This window comes from Gigantopelta aegis, chromosome 1 (genome assembly GCF_016097555.1).
Source record: "Gigantopelta aegis isolate Gae_Host chromosome 1, Gae_host_genome, whole genome shotgun sequence".
NCBI classification, from domain to species: domain Eukaryota; kingdom Metazoa; phylum Mollusca; class Gastropoda; order Neomphalida; family Peltospiridae; genus Gigantopelta; species Gigantopelta aegis.
In genome coordinates, this window is record NC_054699.1 from 24,882,125 (window position 1) to 24,906,092 (window position 23,968).

General features: G+C 38.6%; 1 protein-coding gene, 1 long non-coding RNA gene and 5 other non-coding genes across 7 annotated transcripts in view; 2 read left to right on the plus strand and 5 right to left on the minus strand.

The window, feature by feature from the left end:
- LOC121372682 (tripeptidyl-peptidase 2-like) overlaps nucleotides 1-10,904 on the plus strand; it is a 42,162-nt gene extending 31,258 nt beyond the window's left edge. Inside the window, exons 24-29 of the mRNA XM_041499136.1 lie at nucleotides 306-463; nucleotides 2,515-2,614; nucleotides 4,933-5,063; nucleotides 6,176-6,395; nucleotides 8,483-8,602; nucleotides 10,012-10,904. Coding sequence (XP_041355070.1) covers nucleotides 306-463; nucleotides 2,515-2,614; nucleotides 4,933-5,063; nucleotides 6,176-6,395; nucleotides 8,483-8,602; nucleotides 10,012-10,101 — 819 coding nt within the window. The 3' untranslated portion in view covers nucleotides 10,102-10,904. The remainder of the gene's footprint in view (nucleotides 1-305; nucleotides 464-2,514; nucleotides 2,615-4,932; nucleotides 5,064-6,175; nucleotides 6,396-8,482; nucleotides 8,603-10,011) is intronic.
- Nucleotides 10,905-11,105: 201 nt separating this feature from the next.
- LOC121372689 lies at nucleotides 11,106-12,726 on the plus strand. The gene is made up of 2 exons (XR_005957966.1): nucleotides 11,106-12,113; nucleotides 12,173-12,726. It is a non-coding gene; the product is annotated as an uncharacterized LOC121372689 (long non-coding RNA).
- A 3,628-nt stretch (nucleotides 12,727-16,354) lies between these two features.
- Trnas-cga lies at nucleotides 16,355-16,436 on the minus strand. Its single transcript has one exon. It is a non-coding gene; the product is annotated as a tRNA-Ser (tRNA).
- Nucleotides 16,437-18,910: 2,474 nt separating this feature from the next.
- Trnas-cga lies at nucleotides 18,911-18,992 on the minus strand. Its single transcript has one exon. It is a non-coding gene; the product is annotated as a tRNA-Ser (tRNA).
- Nucleotides 18,993-20,016: 1,024 nt separating this feature from the next.
- Nucleotides 20,017-20,098, minus strand: Trnas-cga. The gene has a single exon. It is a non-coding gene; the product is annotated as a tRNA-Ser (tRNA).
- Nucleotides 20,099-20,366: 268 nt separating this feature from the next.
- Trnas-cga lies at nucleotides 20,367-20,448 on the minus strand. Its single transcript has one exon. It is a non-coding gene; the product is annotated as a tRNA-Ser (tRNA).
- Nucleotides 20,449-20,703: 255 nt separating this feature from the next.
- Trnas-cga lies at nucleotides 20,704-20,785 on the minus strand. The gene has a single exon. It is a non-coding gene; the product is annotated as a tRNA-Ser (tRNA).
- Between the last annotated feature and the right edge of the window lie 3,183 nt (nucleotides 20,786-23,968).

Sequence of the window (23,968 nt, forward strand, 5' to 3'; positions counted from 1 at the left end):
TTAAATTCCTTTTTGTGTCCTGTAGAGATTCCCCATCGGTGGGCTCATTGGGCTATTTCTCGCTCTAGCCGGTGCACAATAACTGGTATATCAAAGGCCATGGTATGTACTACCCTGTCTGTGGGATGGTGCATATAAAAGATCACTTGCTGCTAATTGAAAAGAGTAGCCCATCCAGTGGCGACAGTGGGTTTCCTCCATCAATACCTGTGTGGTTCTTAACCATATGTCCAATGCCATATAACCGAAAATAAAATGTGTTGAGTGCGTCGTTAAATATACAATTTCCTTCTTCCTTCCTGTAGAGTTCGGTTCCATTCAAGTATGTGGTAACGGAAAACCCGAAAAAATCTAACAGTAAAACGAACGAAAAGGAGAAGGAAAAAGAGAAGGAGAAGGAGAAGACGAAGGAAGAGGAATACGCAGAAGCCGTCCGGGATCTCAAGATTTCCTGGTTGTCAAAGTAAGCAAGAGTTTTAAAGTTCAAGGAACATTTCATTCAGTGTCCAGGGGTCGAGACGTAGCTCAGTGGTAAAGCATTCCCTTGATGCGTGGTCGATCTAGGATCGATCCCCGTCAGTGGACCCATTGGGCTATTTCTTATTCCAACCAGTGCTCCACAACTGGTGTATCAAAGGCCATGGTATGTACTATCCTGTCTGGGATGGTGCATATAAAAGATCCCTTGCTGCTAATCGAAACGAGTAGCCCATGAAGTGGTGACAGCAGGTTTCCTCTCTCAGTACCGGTGTGGTCCTTAACCTTATGTTCGACGCCATATAATTGTAAATAAAATGTGTGGAGTGCCTCGTTAAATAAAACATTTCCTTTTTTTCTCTTCGGATCAGCTGTTTTCCGCTCATGGAACATTGCATTTCCTTGCATTTTAATCGTCCTTTCCTCCAAAATGTTTCAGATGGCACAGATTTTAACCTAGGATTTCAAGAATTTCCTCTCTTGTTTTTTTTACAGTTCACCAATTCCCACCCCTACGCAAGTTTCACAGATCGCTACACAATTTTAAAACTTTATAACAGTAGTTTGCTAATAAATTTTCAATTGATTTTGAAAACAAAAATGTTCCTTTAAGTTTGATTTGTATTAACGACTTGAGATCACCACTATATGTATTAGGCCAATGAAAAACAAAGACTCTGATACCCTTGGTGCTGGATGTAGCATGTTGTGTGATTGATACCCTTGGTGCTGGATGTAGCATGTTGTGTGATTGATACCCTTGGTGCTGGATGTAGCATGTTGTGTGATTGATACCCTTGGTGCTGGATGTAGCATGTTGTGTGATTGATACCCTTGGTGCTGGATGTAGCATGTTGTGTGATTGATACCCTTGGTGCTGGATGTAGCATGTTGTGTGATTGATACCCTTGGTGCTGGATGTAGCATGTTGTGTGATTGATACCCTTGGTGCTGGATGTAGCATGTTGTGTGATTGATACCCTTGGTGCTGGATGTAGCATGTTGTGTGATTGATACCCTTGGTGCTGGATGTAGCATGTTGTGTGATTGATACCCTTGGTGCTGGATGTAGCATGTTGTGTGATTGATACCCTTAGTGCTGGATGTAGCATGTTGTGTGATTGATACCCTTAGTGCTGGATGTAGCATGTTGTGTGATTGATACCCTTAGTGCTGGATGTAGCATGTTGTGTGATTGATACCCTTAGTGCTGGATGTAGCATGTTGTGTGATTGATACCCTTAGTGCTGGATGTAGCATGTTGTGTGATCGGTCAAAGATCAATCTCCGTAGTTCTCATTTCAGCCAACATGTGTAACAAAGGCTGTGGTATGTAATATCCTGTCTGTAGGATAGTGCATATAAAGATCCCTTGCTGCTAATCAAAAAGAGTAGCCCATTGTGTGTGGCAGCAAGTTTCCTGTCTCGTTATCTGTGTGGTCCTTAACCTTGTGATTTTTCAGCTTTTTGTCTAAATAAAATTTTCACAAAGTACACTGGATTTGGTCTAAAATGCTAAAAAATTACCATTATTTAGTTACAGTATAGAGGTTTCAGTTTTGTAAAGATCATTTCAGCTTTTATTTCTAACTGGGTATCACAATCTTAGGGGCGGGACATAGCCCAGTGGTAAAGCCCTCACTTGATGTGCGGTCGGTTTAGGATTGATCCCCATTGGTGGTCCCATTGGGCTATTTCTTGTTCCAGCCAGTGCTCCACGACTAGTGTAACAAAGGCCGTGGTATGTACTATCCTGTCTGGGGATGGTGCATATAAAAGATCCCTTGATGCTAATCGAGAAGAGCAGCCCATTAAGTAGCAACAGCGGGTTTCCTCTCTATATATCTGTGTGGTCCTTAAACATATGTCTGACGTCATATAACCGTCAATAAAATGTGTTGAATGTGGCATTAAATAAAACATTTCCTTCTTCCTTCTTCTTAACCTTATGTCCTATAATCAAAGTTAAAATGTGTTGAGTGTGTTGTTAAATAAGACATTTCTTCCTTTCTTCTGATATGCCTGGTTTTGTTTCAGACTGGAGCGCACCCACCCGCTGTACGAGGAACTGAGACAGGACCACCCTGACCACCTGCCTGTCCACATGGCCAGACTGCAGGCACTCGACACAGAGAAGGTAATTATCCCATGAAGTGGCGACAGCGGGTTTCCTCTATCAATATCTGTGTGGTCTTTAACCATATGTCCGACACCATATAACCGTAAATAAAATGTGTTGAGTGCGTCGTTAAATAAAATATTTCCTTCCTTCCTTCTTTCCTAAGGGCCAGTAGGACCCCGCACTGACCCTGTGAATTTCTTTACTGGGACTGTAAAAATTGTAACCATTTAAAAAAAAAGGGACTCACCTCTGTTATCAGTTCGCTGATATAAAAAAAATTTTAATGCAAATGCTAGTAGTCATCAATATACTAATATTCCCAAATATGTACATTGTTAGAGCCTGATGGTCAGTGAGGTGAAAACGAATAAACCATCAGGATGATGATCGAATGAAAAAGAAAATCAACCAATATCGATTGTATGTAAAAAAGAAAAAAGGATCTACAAGCCAATACTTTCTATGTCCTTTCATATGCAACAGTTCACTAATGAATATATGGTCACCAGTAATCTATGCCCCATCCCTGAAATGATAAAATTTGTTTGTTGATGACACCACTAGAGCACATTGATTAATTAATCATCGGTTATTGGATGTCAAACATTTGGTAATTCTGACTCGTAGTCTTCAGAGGAAATCCGTTATATTTTTCCTAATGCAGAAAGGTATCTTTTATATGCACTTTCCCACACACAGGAAAGCACATACCATGGCCTTTGTCCAGTTGTGGTGCACTTGCTGGAACGAGAAAAAGCCCAATCAGCTGAATGTATCCACCGAGGTGGTTCGATCATGCAACACATTTACCTCACTAAATCCCACCCCTATCCCTGAAATGAATATTATACCTACTGAGGTAATTTTATTCCAATCCAAGTTAACAAAACGTTGCAATGTAAATTTGGCTCCATTTTTCTGTAACTACTGGCGTGACTGGCACTCAAACAGTTGTTACTTTTAATACAGTGCAGGCGTAATCATGTAAACAGTGACCAGTCTCATCAGGTCAGGTTTTTTAAGGTTGCAGCCCAAGTTCAGCCAGTTTTGCCAACGTTCACGAACTATTTGATTGGTTCCCAACTTGGCCAGTTGGTTTACCGTGAAGCACATAAACCTATCAAGTGGTCGTTTTTTTCCTCTCTGACTGGCTGAACACAGCCCACGTTGCACATAACCATATTTTGGGGCGAACTTCCAATTTTTTAATTTTTTAAAAATTATTATTTGTTTTATAAATTATATTTAAACATTACATACTTAAATTTGCAAGTGCATTATATGATGAATTAAAGGGACAAATTAACACTAAGTTTAGTTAATCTACAAACCTGTAACACATTTGGATAAAGTTACAATTTCTGTGACTTTGAAATGGTGAAATACCTTCTAAAAATAGACCAAAACTCAACTCCATAACTTACTTCTCAGACGCACGTGCGTTTTTAAAAATATGTAAAATGCATTTTGTGATGTTAAAAACACTAGGATGACCACAAACACTTCGAATGTACGGAAATTGATAATCTAAACAATAAAATCTATGTAAAGTATGATTTAAGTTATCAAAAACGGTAATAATAGTCAAACATATGTGTTAGTGTTTAAAACCTAGGGTATGTCCCTTTAACACAAATTTAAAAATGTATCTACATAATTAAAAAAAAAAAATTGTTTCTCATTTTATTACCAATTTGTGGGTGGAAACACAAAATGAAACTAATCCATGTTGTAACCTCGCTTGGTATGAGACGGCCCCTGTAACTTTGTATAAGGCGGAGTCGCCAAGTGGGCGATCACGTGATCTACATCACGATATTAGTCAGCGAGCTTTGTAATTCTTGCGATGGAGTGTCATGAAGTTTAGCTGAATGTGGGCACTGTTGGATTTATTTCTGTATTAGTAATTAATATGTGGATTTTTTTTTAATCAATTAACTCGAAAATTATTGATGTAACGGTATTAGACATCAAACGTAGGATTGTAATGGTATTAGAGTGGGAATCTTTGACTACCGTGTGGTGGGCAGTGATTCCCAGAAAATGACATAGCTTGGTCTCTGACTAAGGGCTGAATATCTGTCCAAATGTCCGTCTAGCCCTCTACAGTCAGAGTACTCGGGCTATTTTGCCCCCTTTGGGAGCTCAGTTTACATCAAACTATTTTGCCAACTCTTTGAACAAGAATCCTGGGGGAAACACTGGGTTTTTGGGGGGTTTTTTTTAACTGGAAATCTTCTTTAATAAATGAAAGAAAAAAATATTCATTGACAAAAGATATCCTCATAAAATAATAACAATTATAAAAGTTCAATCTCTTTGTTATGTTTCAGGAACACGACAAGAATCTGTCAGACATAATCTCACTTTCCCGGTACATCATCTCTAAAATTGACCAGTCCAATCTGCTGGCCTTTTACGGGATGAAGAGTGACCAGCGGTCAGATGCATCAACAGTCAAGAGGTGGGTTACTTGTTGTTTGTGTACTGTAAATTGGTGAAGAAAAGATAACAGCACTTTACTCTATGGTAGATACCTGTTAACCCATTAAATAAAAGATGTTGGCATGATTTCAGATATTTTACAACACAACAAATCATGAAGTTAAAGGCAACATTCCCTTCCCTCTCCTTCCCTTCCCTTCCCTCTTTCCTCTCCTTCCCTTTCCTTCCCTTTCCTTCCCTTCCCTTCCCTCCCCTTGCCTTCCCTTCCCTTCCCTTCCCTTCCCTTCCCTTCCCTTCCCTTCCCTTCCCTTCCCTTCCCTTCCCTTCCCTTCCCTTCCCTTCCCTTCCCCTTCCGTTCCCTTCCCTTCTGCACTTCCTTGTCCTCTCCTTCCCTTCCCTTCTCTCTTCTACCCTTCCCTTCCCTTCCCTTTTGCACTTCTCTTCTCTTTTCTACCCTTCCCTTTCCTCCCTTCTGCACTTGCCTGTCTGCTCCTTCCCTTCCCATATGCACTTCCCTTCCCTCTTCTACCCTTTCTTTTCTTCCCTTTCGCACTTCCCTGTCCTCTGCTTCCTTCTCCTTTCCTCCCTTCTCACTCCATCCATTCCATTCTTCAGGGCTTCTAGATTATGGTAGCCCCACTCCCATGGCTAGTGATATTCAATGTTGGGCTAGTAAATAAGTACTATTGCCATGCCTGACAGCTAGTGAAAAAAAGAAGTCAAATGGTGTAGTTAATTTGATTTTGTAAATAATAACTTGAATATTCTGCCCCCATTCCAACCCACTAATGTTAGTGCTTTTTAAGCTCTATCAACCCCTTTAGGTTACATATCTGATTATTACTATTATTTAGTAAAATTGTATTAACTTAATGTAAAGTTGGGCTAGTGAATTTTTAATCGTGGCTAGTAAATGTTTTAAATCACTCATCCCATGGCTAGTAGATTTTATAAAAAATTCCAGAAGCTCTGCATTCTCTTCCTGACCCTTCCATTCCCACTCCTTTGTATGTATGTAAAGAACACTTTGAAATGTGATTGGAAAAAAATCCCTTAAGCTAATGCTGCCTCTCATGCCATATTTTGCACACATTGATGTAGTTTTTAATCTGTGACTGTGTTATTTTTCAGTGAAATGGACAAACAGAAGTTGATGTTGCTGGAAGCGTACATAAAGTTAGGCTGCGCCCAGGCAGACGCGGTGGCTCACCCTCCGGAAGTGACGGAACTGTCGACCGAGGAGTCTCTAGAAGACCCGTCCCTTGTGTCCCTGTCACCAGAGGTCACTATACGCGACGTGGATGAGACATTCGTTGAGATACAGAAGTGGGCAGACCTAAACGAAATTAAGGTAAAGTCTTATTTTTTGTAATATATAGAGATTATTATAAGAGCTTGAATGAAAGAAAGAAAGAAATGTTTTATTTAACGACGCATTTAACACATTTTATTTACGGTTATATGGCGTCAGACATATGGTTAAGGACCACACAGATTTTGAGAGGAAACCCGCTGTCGCCACTACATGGGCTACTCTTTCCGATTAGCAGCAAGGGATCTTTTATTTGCACTTCCCACAGGCAGGATAGCACAAACCATGGCCTTTGTTGAACCAGTTATGGATCACTGGTCAGTGTAAGTGGTTTACACCTACCCATTGAGCCTTGCGGAGCACTCACTCAGGGTTTGGAGTCGGTATCTGGATTAAAAATCCCATGCCTCGACTGGGATCCGAACCCAGTACCTACCAGCCTGTAGACCTATGGCCTAACCACGACGCCACCAAGGCCGGTCAAAAGAGCTTGAATGAATGAATGAATGTTTAATGACACCCCAGCACGAAAAATACATCAGCTATTGGGTGTCAAACTATGGTAATGCAAACAAATAAAGTGATGATCAACATCAATATAAAAATTCAAGATTTAAATAAAAACACAGTGTAAAGAACTGTGCAAAAATACAAATATCACAGATAGATACTGACTTTTACTCAAAATTTCAATTGTATCCCGAAAAAAACAAGGGGATCTGTGCTGTATTGGCCATTCTCAAAGAGAATGTTACACCCCTGCACCACGGTGAGGTTACAGCACGCGCGGGGGTTCTCAAAGAGAATGTTACAGCACGCGCAGTTGAAATATAAGAGCTTGAGTGTTGGAACTGATTTTACGAAACTAGTTTTAGGATTCTTGTGTTGCGAGAGCGAGGGTAATACGTGAATCCTGACACTTGTTTTGTGGAATCAGTACGATCCACACGCGAGTAATAATTTCTTTATTATCCATATGATTTTTTTATATGAAAGTTTGTTTTGCTTAACGACACCACTGGAATACATTGATTAATTAATCATAGGCTATTTGATGTAAAACATTTGGTAATTCTGACACATAGTCATCAGAGGAAACCCGTTACATTTTTTTGTAATGCAACAATGGATCTTTTATATGCACCATCCCACAGACAGGATAGCACATACCACAGCCTTTGATATACCAGTCATGCACTGGCTCCAACGAGAAATAGCCCAGTGGGCCCACCGACATGGATCGATCGACAGTGAGCGCTTTGCCACTGGGCTACATCTCATCCATTTTTTTTTTATGAATAACAAGGACCATGTCAAAATATTTCAGACGTAACTAAAATGTCGTGATGCACTGGCTCCAACGAGAAATAGCCCACTGGGCCCACCGACATGGATCGATCGACAGTGAGCGCTTTGCCACTGGGCTACGTCTCGCCCATTTTTATTTTTTTAATGAATAACAAGGACCATGTCAAAATATTTTAAATGTAACTAGAAGGAGACGACGAAATGACGCCATTTTGGTAAGCAATTACACAGAGATAAGACTAGGAAGCCGCATTATGTTCAGTCGCTTCCCAAAATTACATCATTTGTGGTGCACATGAAATCATTGTGAGAGAAGAGAGAAGGGAAGGAGAGAGAGAGAGAGAGAGAGAGAGAGAGAGAGAGAGAGAGAGAGAGAGAGAGAGAGAGAGAGAGAGAGAGAGAGAGAGAGAGAGAGATAGTGAGAGAAAGAGAGAGTGTGTGTTAGTGAGAGAGGGAGAAGGAGTGATATATAGATTTAGAGAGAGCTCAGGAGAGGGATAGAGGAAAGGAGAAGGTGATGAGTGAAAGAGGGGAGGAAAGGAAACAAGGAGAGGAGAGAGAGAGAGAGAGAGATGGAGAGAGAGAGAGAGAGAGACATGGGGAGAAAGAGAGGGGAGAGACATGGGGAGAAAGAGAGGGAGGGAAGGAAGGTTGGAAGGCATGTTTCAGAGAGAGAGAGAGAGAGACAGAGACGGAGAGACAGAGAGAGAGAGCACTAGCTATCCCACCCTTTAAAGTTTTCAAGATTTGTTTTTGTCCCGTTTCTTTCACCTCGCTAAATAAAGATGATAGATTTGGTTTTTCTTTCTTGTTTGCAGGTTCTTCCGTTCAGCATAAAGCACGCCATTATCCACAAGCAGTACGGCCGGGCTGTGAAGTTTCTCACTAAACTGAGTGACGACAAGAGTACAAAGGAGACGGACATGAAAATTATTGAGGTGAGTTTCTATGAAAACCACTATAGGGATTGCACTTGGGAGTCTTTCTTCTTTTTTTCTTCTTCTTTTATTTTTAATTTTTGTCTGAGCGACTGTGCCACTCATGTGAAGTGTTTAACTTGCCTGTGCAATTCTTGTATATCATGGATTTCATCCTTCTGCTTTCATACAATTTACTCTGTTCATATTAAAAACTTTGTTATCCTTTGATAAACCTCAGAAAATGAAGAAGTTTATTTTGTTTAACAACACCACTAGAGCACATTGATTTATTAATAATCGGCTATTGGATGTCAAACATATGGTCGTTTTGACACAGTCATAGAGAGGAAACCCACTACATTTTTGTCCATTAGTAGCAAGGAATCTTTTATATGCACGGCCTTTGATATACCAGTCGTGGTGCACTGGCTGGAACAAGAAATAGCCCAATGGGCCCACCGACAGGGATCGATCCCAAACCGACCACGCATCAGGCGAGTGCTTTACCACTGGGCTACGTCCCACCCCCTCAGAAAATGATGTCATCATGATAAATAGGACTTCATTAAGTAAAAGAAGGGTGGAATTTAGCTCAGTGGGTTGAGTGCTCATTTGAGGAGCTTGCATTGCAGGAGCGAACCACCTCTGTGAATACATTCAACTGGTCAAATGCTGTGGTATGTGCTTTCCTGTCTGTGGGAAAGTGCATAATAAAAGATCCCTTGCTGCATTAGGACAAATGTAGCGAGTTTCCGCTGATGACTACTATTTAGAATTAGTATTTACTATAAAATCACTTTGCTAACCTACACAGTGTTAAATAATTTGTTACTGTTATATACTCTTCAAAAAAGTAGGGGAACTCTAATAAGAATTTACAATTGCCAAAATTGTAAGCTATATTAGCTGTGGGGAATGGTTATATGATAATAGTGAATTAATTGGGCAAACATTACAACCGGTAGTTCAGGTAGGACAATTGGGGTCAGAAGTGAAATTTGAAAGTTGACGTTTTTTTGTCAGTAAATCGCAAATTCAAACAATTTTTTTTACTAAAAACAAAACAGTAACAGCTGTATGATCAACAGAATGAAAAAGATTGACAGAAATAATGTTCCACAGTGATTAATAGACCTTTCTGGAAATTGTCAAAATCGAGAATGACACCCCATGCGTGTGTACCGTACAACTGCGTAATGCACGTGCAAACTATTGAATGTGTTTTGGTGTGTTGATAAACAGACCTGAATGTTCTTTACTAGGATGTCTGTGGTCAAAACGTATGTTCGGTCTAATAGTTGATATTAACATTAATATTTCAGGTTCCCCTACTGGTTTTTAAGAGTATATATTGATAAATTTGCAAAAAAAACCCCAAAAACACCTAACAGTTCATATATAAATGTTTCGCTTTGTATTCTTTACAGGCGTGTCTACATTTAGGCTGGGATCATTGTGCCCGACATTTTGAAAACTTGCTGCTGGCGAAATTCCCATCAGGATATCGGCCATTTTGAAGACTGTGGTTTTTAGGAAAATTCATAGACATTTTTTAGTGTACATGATACTGAGTGCAGCAGGTGCTTTTTAACTGACTGTGCGTGTCACCGTATGTGTGTGTGGAACCCAGGATCTGCTGAATACAATGGGGTTTTTTTATGTGTGTGTTTTCTGTGTGTGTATCTTTTATCTCATTCCATTTTATATAATACGTATTGTACACAAACCACTGTTTATAGTAACCCATTTCTGTAGTGTTGTGCGAGTTGTTTTTAATGTGTGTTGCCGATGGTGATTAATATATGGGGGTTTTTAAGGTGTTTTTTTTCAATATAACTCAGGACTTCACCTGATGCAGATGTGAAATATTTCATTTTTAGCTGAAATAATTATAAATAATATTTTTAGGTGTGTGATAGTTGACGCAACAAACTCTCTTTTTGTGAGGGATAATTTTGAGGGCTGAAAAGGCAGAACTAGGATCCATTCAAGAGGGCAGGCGATCGTGATCGCTCACTAAACTGGTTTTCCCACCGAATTTTAGAAATATGTGATGTGATAGAAGAGGATGGTACCAGTCAAACTGTTCGCGGTCCTTTGGTCTCCTGAACACGCCATTGACTACGTTGAAGTTTTAACATTTAAAAGATTAAAAAAGAACAGGAAAATTGGTATTTATTCAAATTATATTGCTCATCAATCTATTACATGTAGGTCCTCCAAAAAAAAACTGCACTGAAAGAATGGGAAAAAAAGTGGAGTATAAGTGGATATAATCACTTCAGGCCCCTTGCTTATAAAAATTTGTGTTTTGACTCAAGACTAATAGTTTGTTTTTGTTTAACGACACCACTAGAGCACATTGATTTATTAATCATTTGCTATTAGGTGTCAAACATATGGTTGTTTTTGACACAGTCATAGAGAGGAAACCTGCTATATTTTTTCCATTAGTAGCAAGGGATCTTTTATATACACCATCCCACAGACAGGATAGCACATACCATGGCCTTTGATATACCATTCGTGGTGCACTGGCTGTGACAAGAAATAGCCTAATGGGGCCCATCGACGGGGATCTATCCCAAACTGACTGCGCATCAAGCGAGCACTATACCACTGGGCTACATCCCGCCCCACCCCCTAAGATTCTAATGGAGTTTCAGACTTGAATGTGATAACAAAGCCATACAAATTGTATGTGTGTGGCGTCAATAACGATTAGAACCTAGATTATAAAGTTTTATAAGCACTGGTCCTGGTTGTGAGCTCTTGATTAATAGCTAAAGGTTGGCAGAAACGTAGCCCAGTGGTAAAGCATTCGCTTGAGACTTTAAACGTCATGGCAACATCATGCATATTGTATGCGTGTGACACTATTCGAGATTTGAGTGCCCACTCGATGCATGGTCGGTCTGGTATATCAAAGGCTGTGGTATGTGTTATCCTGTCTGTGGGATGGCGCATATAAAAGATCCCTTGCTGCTAATCGAAAAAGAGTAGCCCATGAAGTGGCGACGGCGGGTTTCCTCTCTAAATATCTGTGTGGTCCTTAACCATTTTGTCTGACGCCATATAACCATAAATAAAATGTGTGTCGTTAAATAAAACATTTCTTTCTTTCTATTAGAGATTCGAGTCTAGACTATAAGTTTTATAAATACAGGCCCTGGTTCGAGTGTAGACTATACGTTTTATAAGCACAGGCCCTGATTCGAGTGTAGACTATAAGTTTTATAAATACAGGCCCTGATTCGAGTGTAGACTATAAGTTTTATAAGCACAGGCCCTGATTCGAGTGTAGACTATAAGTTTTATAAGCACAGGCCCTGATTCGAGTCTAGACTATAAGTTTTATAAGCACAGGCCCTGATTCGAGTGTAGACTATAAGTTTTATAAATACAGGCCCTGATTCGAGTGTAGACTAAGTTTTATAAGCACTGTATATTGGACCATACTGAATTGTTATCAGTGCTTATATTGCATTTCGACAATTGTTAGTCATATGTAAATCAAGATGTTTGTAAGGTAAATATTCTTAGTCATGTTCCACTTGTTAGTCATATGTAAATCAAGATGTTTGTAAGGTAAATATTCTTAGTCATGTTCCACTATAGGATACTAAAACAAAACAGTTCAGCAATTTGCTACTTCTGCATTGTACTTTTTAAAAGTATGGTACATACATTCATTGACGTGACAGTTTGTATGCATTTCAGTTTGTATTGAAAATGTCCTGTTGTATGCTGACAAATGATGGATTTAGTTAAAACTTGTTAATTTTCTTTTATTTAAGCACATCTAGCAAATTGCTAAACGTTTTAGTCCTAGTATATTTTGTTTGATGTAAGTGCCTCAAGTTGATTAGCAGCATGTTTGCCAAACTGTTTTACCCTTCTTCTACCCTTCCCTTCCCTCCCTTCTGCACTTCCCTGTCCTCTCCTTTCCTTCCTCCTTCTACCCTTCTCTTCCCTCCCTTCTGCACTTCCCTTTCCTTTCCTTTCCTTCCCTTCCCTCTTCTACCCTTCCCTTCCCTCCCTTCTGCACTTCCCTGTCCTCTCCTCCCCTTCCCTCTTCACACCACCCATAGAATATCAGCTGAGTGTACACTGTCTTATGTTCAATGTAAACTAAAAATACATTGTTTTTGTTCTTCAAGTAAAATTCACCACAGAGGTATCATCAGGGGGCTGAGCGCTCACAAGTGCATGTGAATTTTGGCGGGAACTGACATTATTTCAGCTTTGACATAGCTGATTTAAATTTAGAACATATTGATGGTTGTAATGGGTTACGCAAAATGAAATGTTTTATCTGGAAAATATTTTTTTACCTAATCCATAAACAGTTTAAGCAAGGTTTATGTTCTCAGGGACCTGAAATTAATTAATGTTTCAAGTCACAGAATTGAATGAATAGGTCAGCTGTTATCAGTTGGTCACGTTATCAACAACAATATGGGCTAAATTAACAAAGACTGTTTTTGTTTTGTTACTGACACGCATCTATCTACGTGTATTTATAATGATTGCACACCTGCGTTTTTAGAAGAAAAAAACGGGCTTCGTAAATTTGGCCAAATATTATGTTTTAACGGTTGTCCAGAATTTGTTGGGGGGGTTTTTGGTGGCGAGGTGGATAGCCAAAAATCATATTATTGTAGTCTTAATATTAATTTATCACATAGGTGTCATTTTATAGCACCACAAAGATGGGCGTACGACAAATCAACCCCTCCAGCCCCCCTAAATCAAAGGTCCCCATACGCCCGTGACCACAAATCCCATACAAACGATGGTTACCCGATATTTGTGTTGTTGTACACACAATTATTTTATTGCAAAAACTTTTTAAATATTTCACCAAATGTTACATATAGCTGCAAGAGAATCGACCATTGGGTATATTGATGTCGCAAATGTTTCAGAATGCGACACAAATATATCGATGATAATTTCTGTTATCATGCTTCGGTGTCCTTGGATATTTTTGCATACTTTCATTTTCGCTTACTTATGTTTGTTTGATGCTTAAAAAGAGATTGTAATTGTTGATACTTCTAAATTATCAGCAATTATATCACTTTATAATTCATAAGTGATGTGACTGTTCTTGATGTGTGTTGTTTGACTTTTGTTCATTCATTCATTTATCCACTCAATCAATCTCGCCAGTGTTAAACAGTCTCATTTTCAAGCTTATTTCACCACTGTTCATTGGGTATGTCTGCATTTATTTCTAGGGTCGAAGTAGTTTGGTAAACAGGACAATGAATGAATGAATGAATGTTTAACGACACCCCAGCACGAAATATACATCGGCTATTGGGTGTCAAACTATGGTAAATGCAAACAAATAAAATGATGATCAACATCAATATAAAAATTCAAGATTTAAATAAAAACAGTGTAAAGAACTGTGCAAAAATACAAATATCACAGATAGATACTGACTTTTACTCAAAATTTCAATTTGTGCTGTATTGGCCATTCTCAAAGAGAATGTTACACCCCTGCACCACGGTGAGGTTACAGCACGCGCATGGGTAAACAGAACAAATACAGGTATTACTTTTCAAACGGCGTGACAGCTTTTTTATTTAGTTCAACATCAATCTTTCATGATTCGCACCATTTCTCATAAACTAAGTCCTACAATAATGAAACTCGGGGCCAAATTCACTAAACTCTCGCAACTTTGCGATCTCGCAGTGCAGTGCTAAACGACGTTCAAAAAGGATGCTTTGTTTAACAGAGCCTACGAGACCTTTGTGAATTAGGCCTCGGGTTTATATACTCAACAACGAAAGTTTAGCAAATATCTTTTATGACGTCTAAATTTGCCATGATTGAATGAACTTAAAAGAAAACCAGGTCCTCCTGTTGTGTTAAGGCAAAGGTTGCTGAGTTTATGTTGTTTGTAAATGGTAAACATTTCAGATGGGAACACTAATTAATAAAAATAGGTTAATTTATAAATGTTATGTCATTTCTTTTAACATTAGCTAAACTTTCGTTGTTGAGTATATAGTTACATCTATGAATGTTTTATCTCAATGTATGTTGGGGGTTTTTCAAAAAGAATTTAATTGAAATTTGTTTACTATATTTTTTTGCAACTATCGGCGACACCGAAAAAGTGTATTGTAGACGAGGCATTTCTTTCTAGCTCCATTAGTAGGGCAAACATTGCGTGGTTTAGGGTTTTCTTTAGTCAACAAATAACACACACGCGCGCACACGACCAGAAAACATGATATACATGTACCTTGTTTTGTTATTTTATTGGCGTTTTTGTGTTGTTATTTGATTAGGTGTTTTGGGGGGAGGGGTTTTTGTCTTTGGGAATTTGTTGTATCTTTTCTTCTTCTTTTTATCTGAGGGGTTCCTTTTCTGTTTGTTTTTGTTTTGGGGGGGAGGGATGGTCATGGTTGGAGTGTATGGAAGATGGAAATTAAAGTTTTTGAGCAAATTAATGTCATAATAAAAGTTTTTGAGCAAATTAATGTCATAATAAAATGTGTTAATTTTCCATTTTTATGTACACGTATCTGTGGTTGTAAAAAGTATGGACCGGTTTTATCTAATGACAAATATAATGTCTGGTTGGATAGTTTGCTACAGGCACATGTGCAGGGGTGTGGGGAGAGGGGTTTTACTACTGTTGCAAGCGAAGGTTCTAGGATGTAGGCGACTAGTCCTGCTCCCCAGAAAAAACAACAACTTCGATTTGAGGGGCTATCTGACATCTGCGCCCCCCCCCCCCCCCCCCCCCAGCCCCCTGCACATGCGTCATAGGTAAAAATAAACGAGCAAGTCCCATGGTCGATTCTCTTACGTACAGAAGCATGCTGTGATGATTTGTTTTGCAATATCACAATAAAATTGTCCTCAACCCAGAGTTCATTGTCCGTTTTTGACTCGTACAAAGCGCCGTCAGTGGGCCCATTGGGCTATATCTCGTTCCAGCCAGTGCACCACGATTGATATATCAAAAGCCGTGGTATATGCTGTTTTGTCTGTGGAATGTTGCGTATGAAAGATATCTGGCTATAAATGGAAACATGTATGTACTATCCTGTCTATGGGATGGTGCATATAAACGATCCCTTGCTTCTAATCGAAAAAGAGTAGCCCATGAAGTGGCGACAGCGGGTTTCGTCTTTCAATATCTGTGTGGTCCTCAACCATATGTATGACGTCATATAACCGTAAATAAAATGTGTTTAGTGCGTCGTTAAATAAAACATTTCCTTCTTCCATACAAAGCGAGCCGGGGAGGCACGTAGCCCTGTGGTAAAGAGCTCACCTGATACGCAGTCGGTCTAGGATCAACCCCCGTTGGTGAGTCCATTGGGCTATATCTCGTTCCAGTCCGTGCACCGCGACTGATATATCAAAAGCCGTGATATATGCTGTTTTGTCTGTGGAATGTTGGTATGAAAGATCTGGCTATAAATGGATAAATGTAGCGGGTTTCCTCTTGAATATTTTTTACATCAAATAACCGATGATGGGTAAACTGAAACGGAGGCGGAGGTGTCGTTAAACAAAACAAACTACTTTTTTAAAAACTGAAACCGTAGTTCCGTACCCCCACCCACTTCCCCAGAACTGTCCACGTATACATAAGATGGTGAAGTGGTATTTACAAAATTATTACTTGAAACAACAAAACCCCATAAAATATTAATATTAGCAAACAAAAATTGTAACAAGGAAAATGGAGGGGGAGGGGAGTATTGATTTGTTGTAATCAATTTTAAACTTCTCTGTGAGTAGGATTTGAACCTACGCGGGAATATTCCATTGGATTTCGAGTGTAACGCCTTAACCACTCGGCCATCACAGCTTGGTATTTTGCTATTTATTGAATGGGACTAATCTAAATATAGAACTTTGTTGGGACTTCTTTGTTTCACCCCTTATTCTACTAGAGAGTAACTTAAACGGAACTCCTTTTTACTTTTCTTTACCACCTACACGTAAATTGGCGAAGTGGGATTTAAAAATATTACTTTTTAAAAATCCCATAAATTATTGATTATTATTAGCAAACATTATTGGAGAGGTGGGGAGGATAAATTTGTATCCAAAAAAACAAACAAATTACTTCGCTGTGAGTAGGATTTGAACTTACGCGGGAATATCCCACTGGATTTCGAGTCCAACGCCTTTTTTTTTTGTACATCTTTTTATTCAGAACATCAACATATTAATATAGCACACATGCATGTATAACAATATAAATATAAAAAAAAACATTAAAAAAAAACTCACACAGACACACACACACTCCCTTGACTCACACAGTCATACGTGTAATGCCAAACTATAAAAATATTCATAACATAATAAATACTTTTTGCACATCTTAAAAACAAATTGTGCTTTAGTATGACAGCTATTAAACACACACACACACACCCCTCATTCCCCCCCCCCCCCCCAAATAAAAATAATAGTTAAACAATCTTTAAATATTATTATATCAAATATATACACACACCTTCTGTTTTAAAACTGACATTGCCATCCATTTATACAAGTGTAAAATAAAATAAAAAAGCAAAAACATTTTTATGCAGAAAAAGGAACACTAACGCGTATTTACTTTTAAATAATTACAAAAACTATATTTCATTAATCAATCCCATTCAATCTATTAGCATTTAAAGACAAAAATCTAAATGATAATTAAGTGTATTGTAACATAAAGTCATTAAATAGCACATGTTAACATTTATAAATTTAACCACTTTCTTACGTTCATTCTTCATTCATTCACTCTCTTCCACACCTTTTGCACGGACAGCTTGTCTCTTTTGTTTTCTGGTTAGCACAACGCGACGAATCGAGTCATTTGCTGGGCGTTTAATCAACTGACCGACGCCGCAACTTTCGCAGTTGAAAGTTGTCAGTTGTCATGGTGTTCGCGTCCTTGTCACATATTTCAGCTGCTTTCACTCCCTTCGAATGTACATCCAATTCCTCCACATTACAGTTTGCGTGCTGGTTGTCAGTTCTCAAACTCGGTGTTGCATGGTTATGAGCATTTCTCCCCTCAGCTTGGTTATCCCTCATTGTCTGGCTTGCCCGAGTTTCTTCATGCATTACACCTTCACTAAAACTGTCACTGTCGTCCTCATGCTCGCTTTTGTTGTCATTCACACAGCATACACAGGCATCCTCCGTATTTCCACATTAATTTGTCACACAAAGGTTTTCTTACAATTTCTGGCGAAATGTCCCTTATCTTTGCATAAATGACAAATGATATTCGGGCAATCCCGAATCACATGGCTATCAGACATACAGTTATAAGCACACCTTTATTTGATTGTCATGTAAAACACGAAAAAAACCACCTTCGACAGTGTTAAATTTCATCGAATAAGGTAAACTCTCTACGTCAGGTGGAAATTTAACACGTACGTACCTTGTTCCATCCGCAAGGCGTGTACCCTTGTAGAACCTCCTGTAAATAGGTGTTATTAACTCAGTGTTCATCGATGTCAATCTTTCCTCTATCTCTTCGTCCGAAATATATGCTGGGAAGTGCAAAAAGGAAACAACAACACTGTCCGAATGTAACAATCTCGCCTTCATTTTCATGCCATTCAGTTCTAAGGAATCATTATCTGAAATAATCCTCCACTGCACAACATCATCCACAGTCACTTCATACCTGTCAGGTCCCTTCGGTACACACGCATGGATCACATCACCAACCTGCTCATTAAGAAATTTTATCAAGTCACCAGCCGCCATCTTTCTATTGTCACCAACATCAACGACGACCGTGCACTCCTTGTAAATCACGTTCTTCACTTCGTCCGTCTCCATATCTCCACTCACATTCATCTTCACAGGTTTAAAAAAACAACAAAAAAAACAAAACAAAACAAATCAAACACCTAATCAATAATAAAAAAAACTTTTCAAAACTTTCAAAAACGGGAGCCGAAGAGAAACATGTCCTCCATCGACAAAACCCAAACCGGAAGTCCTTCCAACGCCTTAACCACTCGGCCATCACAGCTTGGTATTTTTTTATTTATTGAAAGGGACCAATCTCATTATAAAACTTTGTTAGATCTTCTTTGTTTGACCTAGAATTGATCATCTACACGTAAATTGGTAAAGTGGAATAAAAAATATATATATTACTTTAAAACAAAACAAAACAAAACAAAAATCCCATAAATTATTGGTATTATTAGCAAACATTATTGTAGAGGTGGGGGGGTGGGGTGGGGGGGAAGAGGTGGGGAGGATAAATTTGTATTAAAAAAATAATAAGAAGAAAAAATAAAATAAAAACATCGCTGTGAGTAGGATTTGAACCTACGCGGGAATATCCCATTGGATTTCGAGTCCAACGCCTTAACCACTCGGCCATCACAGCTTGGTATTTTGTTATTTATTTAAAGGGACTAATCTAAATATAGAACTTGGTTAGATCTTCTTTGTTTCGCCCTTTATTTTACTAGCGATTAACTTAAACGGAGGGGGTGGGACGTAGCCCAGTGGTCGGTCGGTCGGTCGGTCTGGGATCGATCCCGTCGGTGGGCTCATTGGGCTATTTCTCGTTCCAGCCAGTGCACCACGACTGGTATATCAAAGGCCGTGATATGTACTACCCTGTCTGTGGGATGGTGCATATAAAAGATCCCTGGCTGCTAATCGAAAAGAGTAGCCCATGAAGTGGCGACAGCGGGTTTCCTCTCTGAATATCTGCGTGGTCCTTAAAAATATGTCTGACGCCATATAACCGTTAATAAAATGTGTTGAGTGCGTCGTTAACTAAAACATTTCTTTCTTTCTTAAACGGAGCTCTTTTTTTTTTCTTTTCTTTTCTTTTTTTACTTCAGAATTGACCACCTACACGTAAATTGGTGAAGTGGGATTTAAAATAATATATTACTTTTAAAAAAATCCCATAAATTATTGATATTATTAGCAAACGTTATTGTAGAGGGACAGGCCTCGGTGGCGTCGTGGTTAGGCCATCGGTCTACAGGATGGTAGGTACTAGGTTCGGATCCCAGTCGAGGCATGGGATTTTTAATCCAGATATCGACTTCAAACCCTGAGTGAGTGCTCCGCAAGGCTCGATAGGTAGGTGTAAACCACTTGCACCGACCAGTGATCCATAACTGGTTCAACAAAGGCCATGGTTTGTGCTATCCTGCTTGTGGGAAGCGCAAATAAAAGATCCCTTGCTGCCTGTCGTAAAAGAGTAGCCTATGTGGCAACAGCGGGTTTCCTGTAAAAAAACACCCAGTGTCAACATGAACATATGTTTGACGTCCAATAGCCGATGATAAGATAAAAAATCAATGTGGCTCTAGTGGCGTCGTTAAATAAAACAAATTTTGTTGTAGAGGTGGGGAGGATAAATTTGTATTAAATTTTTTAAATTGTTGACATCCTGTGATTAGGATTTGAACCTACGCGGGAATATCCCATTGGATTTCGAGTCCAACGCCTTAACCACTCGGCCATCACAGCTTGGTATTTTTTAATTTATTGAAAGGGACTACCGTAATCTGAATGTAAAACTTTGTTAGATCTTCTTTGTTTCACCTATAATTGACCACCTACACGTAAATTGGTAAAGTGGAATTAAAAAAAATATATTACTTTAAAACATAACAAAACAAAAAAAATCCCATAAATTATTGATATTATTAGCAAACATTATTGTAGAGGTGGGGGAGAGGTGGGGAGGATAAATATGTATTAAAAAATAATATTAATAATAAAAACAAAAAAACATCGCGGTGATTAGGATTTGAACCTACGCGGGAATATCCCATTGGATTTCGAGTCCAACGCCTTAACCACTCGGCCATCACAGCTTGGTATTTTTTTTTATTTATTTAAAGGGACTAATCTGAATATAAAACTTTGTTAGATCTTCTTTGTTTGACCTAGAATTGATCATCTACACGTAAATTGGAGTTAAAAAATATATATTACTTTAAAACATAAAAAAAAAAAAAATCCCATAAATTATTGATATTATTAGCAAACATTATTGTAGAGGTGGGGGAGAGGTGGAGAGGATAAATTTGTATTAAAAAATAATATTAATAATAAAAACAAAAAAACATCGCTGTGAGTAGGATTTGAACCTACGCGGGAATATCCCATTGGATTTCGAGTCCAACGCCTTAACCACTCGGCCATCACAGCTTAATATTTTGTCGTTTATTAAAAGGGGACTATAGAATTTTCTTCTTTTTCTTTTTCTTTTCTTTTTCAATGCCTGTAGGCCTATATACAAAATGTGTTTGTAGTCGATCTGATACTTGTTTCCTAATCTTTACTCATTTTTTTCTTTCTTTTATTAGGCCTATTACTTTTTGTATTATTATTATTATTATTTTATTATTGTTTTTATTTGTTTTTAATTATTATTATTATTTTTTTTTTGGGGGGTGGGGGGTAAATATTACCGGTAGTAAATCTTATTATTGGTAGGTAAATTCCCCGTAGAAACTCGGGCCCTTTGCCGCTTTGCCCCCCCCCCCCCCCCCCCCCCCAATATCTACTCGCTTCAGCCGTGCCTGTTACTGTTTGTTTTTAATTCTTTAAAATTAAAATGGATCTCATAAACGTCAGAGATGACAGATGCAGGGGTGGGGTGAGGTGGGGGTAGGGATGTCATATTATATTGATTTTGTTTTAAGCTGGGGGACTGCAATACTTTCAACGACAGACGTCGGGGGCAGGGAGGATAACTCGTGTTGGCTTACATGTTGGCCATACTTGATAGGAAAAAAACATTGGTCGCGCTTCAAAATTTTAAACTGCGGCTATAACATGTATATATAGCGTAGTCTAATTTACTGATGTAGAGTAAAAGAAGAAACCTGTTACTGCCACCTAGACCACGTCTACCGATTAGCAGCAACATATCTATTCTTAAAGGGACAGACCTTAGTTTCAGCCCACGGGAATGCACACTAAGTTTAGTTAATTTACAAACCTGTAACACATTTGAATAAAGTTACAATTGAGTGAAACATGAGTCTGTGACTTTGAAAAGGTGAAATACCCTCTAAAAATAGAATAAAACTCGACTCCATAACTGTTACTTCTCAGACGCACGTCCGTTTTTTAAAATAAGAGAAATGCATTTTGTGATATTAAAAACACCAGGATGACCAAAAACACTTTGAATATACGGAAGTGGATAATCTAAACAATAAAATCTAACTAAAGTATGATTTCAGTTATCAAAAACGGCTCTAATAGTCAAACATATGCCTTAGTGTTTAAAAACTAGGGTATGTCCCTTTAATCTTATAGGGTCTTACGCAAAATGTCCTAGTCTTATATAGGACCTACGCAATTTCCTAGTGTTATATAGGGGCTTACACAAATTACGTAGGGATTACGTAATTTTCTAGTCTTATATAGGACCTATGCAATTTCCTAGTCTTATATAGGGGCTTACGCAATTTCCTAGTATTATACAGAGCTTACGTCACTTCCTAGTCTTATATAGGACATGTCTATGGAATTTCCTAGTCTTATATAGGACCTACGCAATTTCCCAGACATGCCAGCTGCTGTGATAACCAATCGTTACGCTCGTTACGTGAACATGGGAGCATCCATGATTGAAAAGAACACATCTATAGTTCGTCCCATCCTCCAACAAAAATGTTTGGTTTGACGTAAGAAATAACGTAAAAGTGTTTTGAAAATAACAAAAAACAAAACAAACTATATTTGTGTGCAATTTAGAAAACAATGGCTCAGAAGTGACCCCCCCCCCCCCCCCCCCCCCCCCAAAAAAAAAAAACATAGTATAAAAAAGCGTTCCCTGCGGGAAGGACTATAGTATTATATTGTTAAATTCCAATAATTAGGAAATCATTAACATTTGAAGTTTGAATATGAAGAAGAAAAAGTCCTTCCTGCCTCACCAGGAAAGGGAGAAGGGTGTAAATTTCGATAAATTATGGGTCACTTCATGTTATTTAGTAATGTAAGTCCCCTATTTTCAAATATAGTGAGGATGAATCAACCAAAACCAGTGGCGGATCAAAAATAAATCCATTTAGGGGCCCCCAATGACATGAGGCGGAATGCCAAGGGAACTTTGGGGGAGGTTTGGAGGGGGGTGAAATTAATATATAATAAAATATAATAAGTGTCACAAACCTTAGGGGGGCGGGCTCCTGCCAACACCCCCTAGATCCGCCTCTTGAAATCAAGAGATCAGTGTTTTCGAATGACGACTGTTTACGGAAATTGTCGAATCATCTTAATGTTCAGACACACACACACGCGCGCGCGCACATACACACAAGGAAGGAAAGAGAGAGAGAGAGAGAGAGAGAGAGAGAGAGAGAGAGAGAGAGAGAGAGAGAGAGAGAGAGAGAGACGCACACATTCACACGGAGAAAACAAAAGAAAACCAATATATGCTAATTAAATATTTATTATAAAGGGTAAATGGAAAACTATGTATCATTATGTACATGCATAACGGTAAAATATATAAATACTGTAGCGTATGTAAACATATAGAGTTCTATATTATTGCTGTACCTAAAAATATCGAACACATTATGTACATGAATAATAAATAATATACAAATCATACATGCATACACAGTAGACTACACATGCATACATTCACGTAAGTCAGCCATACCTGGGCCTGTGCTTATACAACGTTTAGAGTCCAGAATGAATCTCTAATGACGTCACACGCATACAATTTGTATGGCATTGTCATGACATTAGTCAAGTGTTCGAAATAAGCACTTGTCCGTTTATCCCGACAAGTGAAAGTCTGTTCGACAAGCACATGTGCCTCGGTGGTTGTCCAGTGGACATGTTCAGTGCAGTTTCATTTTTAGTAATCACAAACATCATCCTGATAATTTAATAAAATAAACCATTTATTTGGACAAGTGAAAAATATTGGCAGACAAGTACATTTCTAGATGTATTTGTCCGGTGGACTAGTAAAAAACCCAATCTGCTTATTTCTATCACTGTTAGTGTCTCAGACTCTATTAGAGTCTCGACTCTAGACTAAAAATGTTATAAGCACCAGGCCAGTTCTATATTGTACGCAATTTAATAGTCGTATTCAGTTTGGCAATAGGTAGGTGGTCACAAAAATTGCATAGCGCCAATTTTAAAGTCCCACCTGTGGGTTCACATCCCTCTCAGTAACCACTAACAACTAATGACTATCCCACTGTTCTGGACAGACAGCCCAGATAACCCAGGTGTGTGTGTGTGTGTGTGTGTGTGTGTGTGTGTGTGCCCTGGATAGCGTGCTTGAACCTTAATTGAATATAAGAACGGAGATCGCTACCGATCATTGTCCATTCAGAAATTAATAAAACA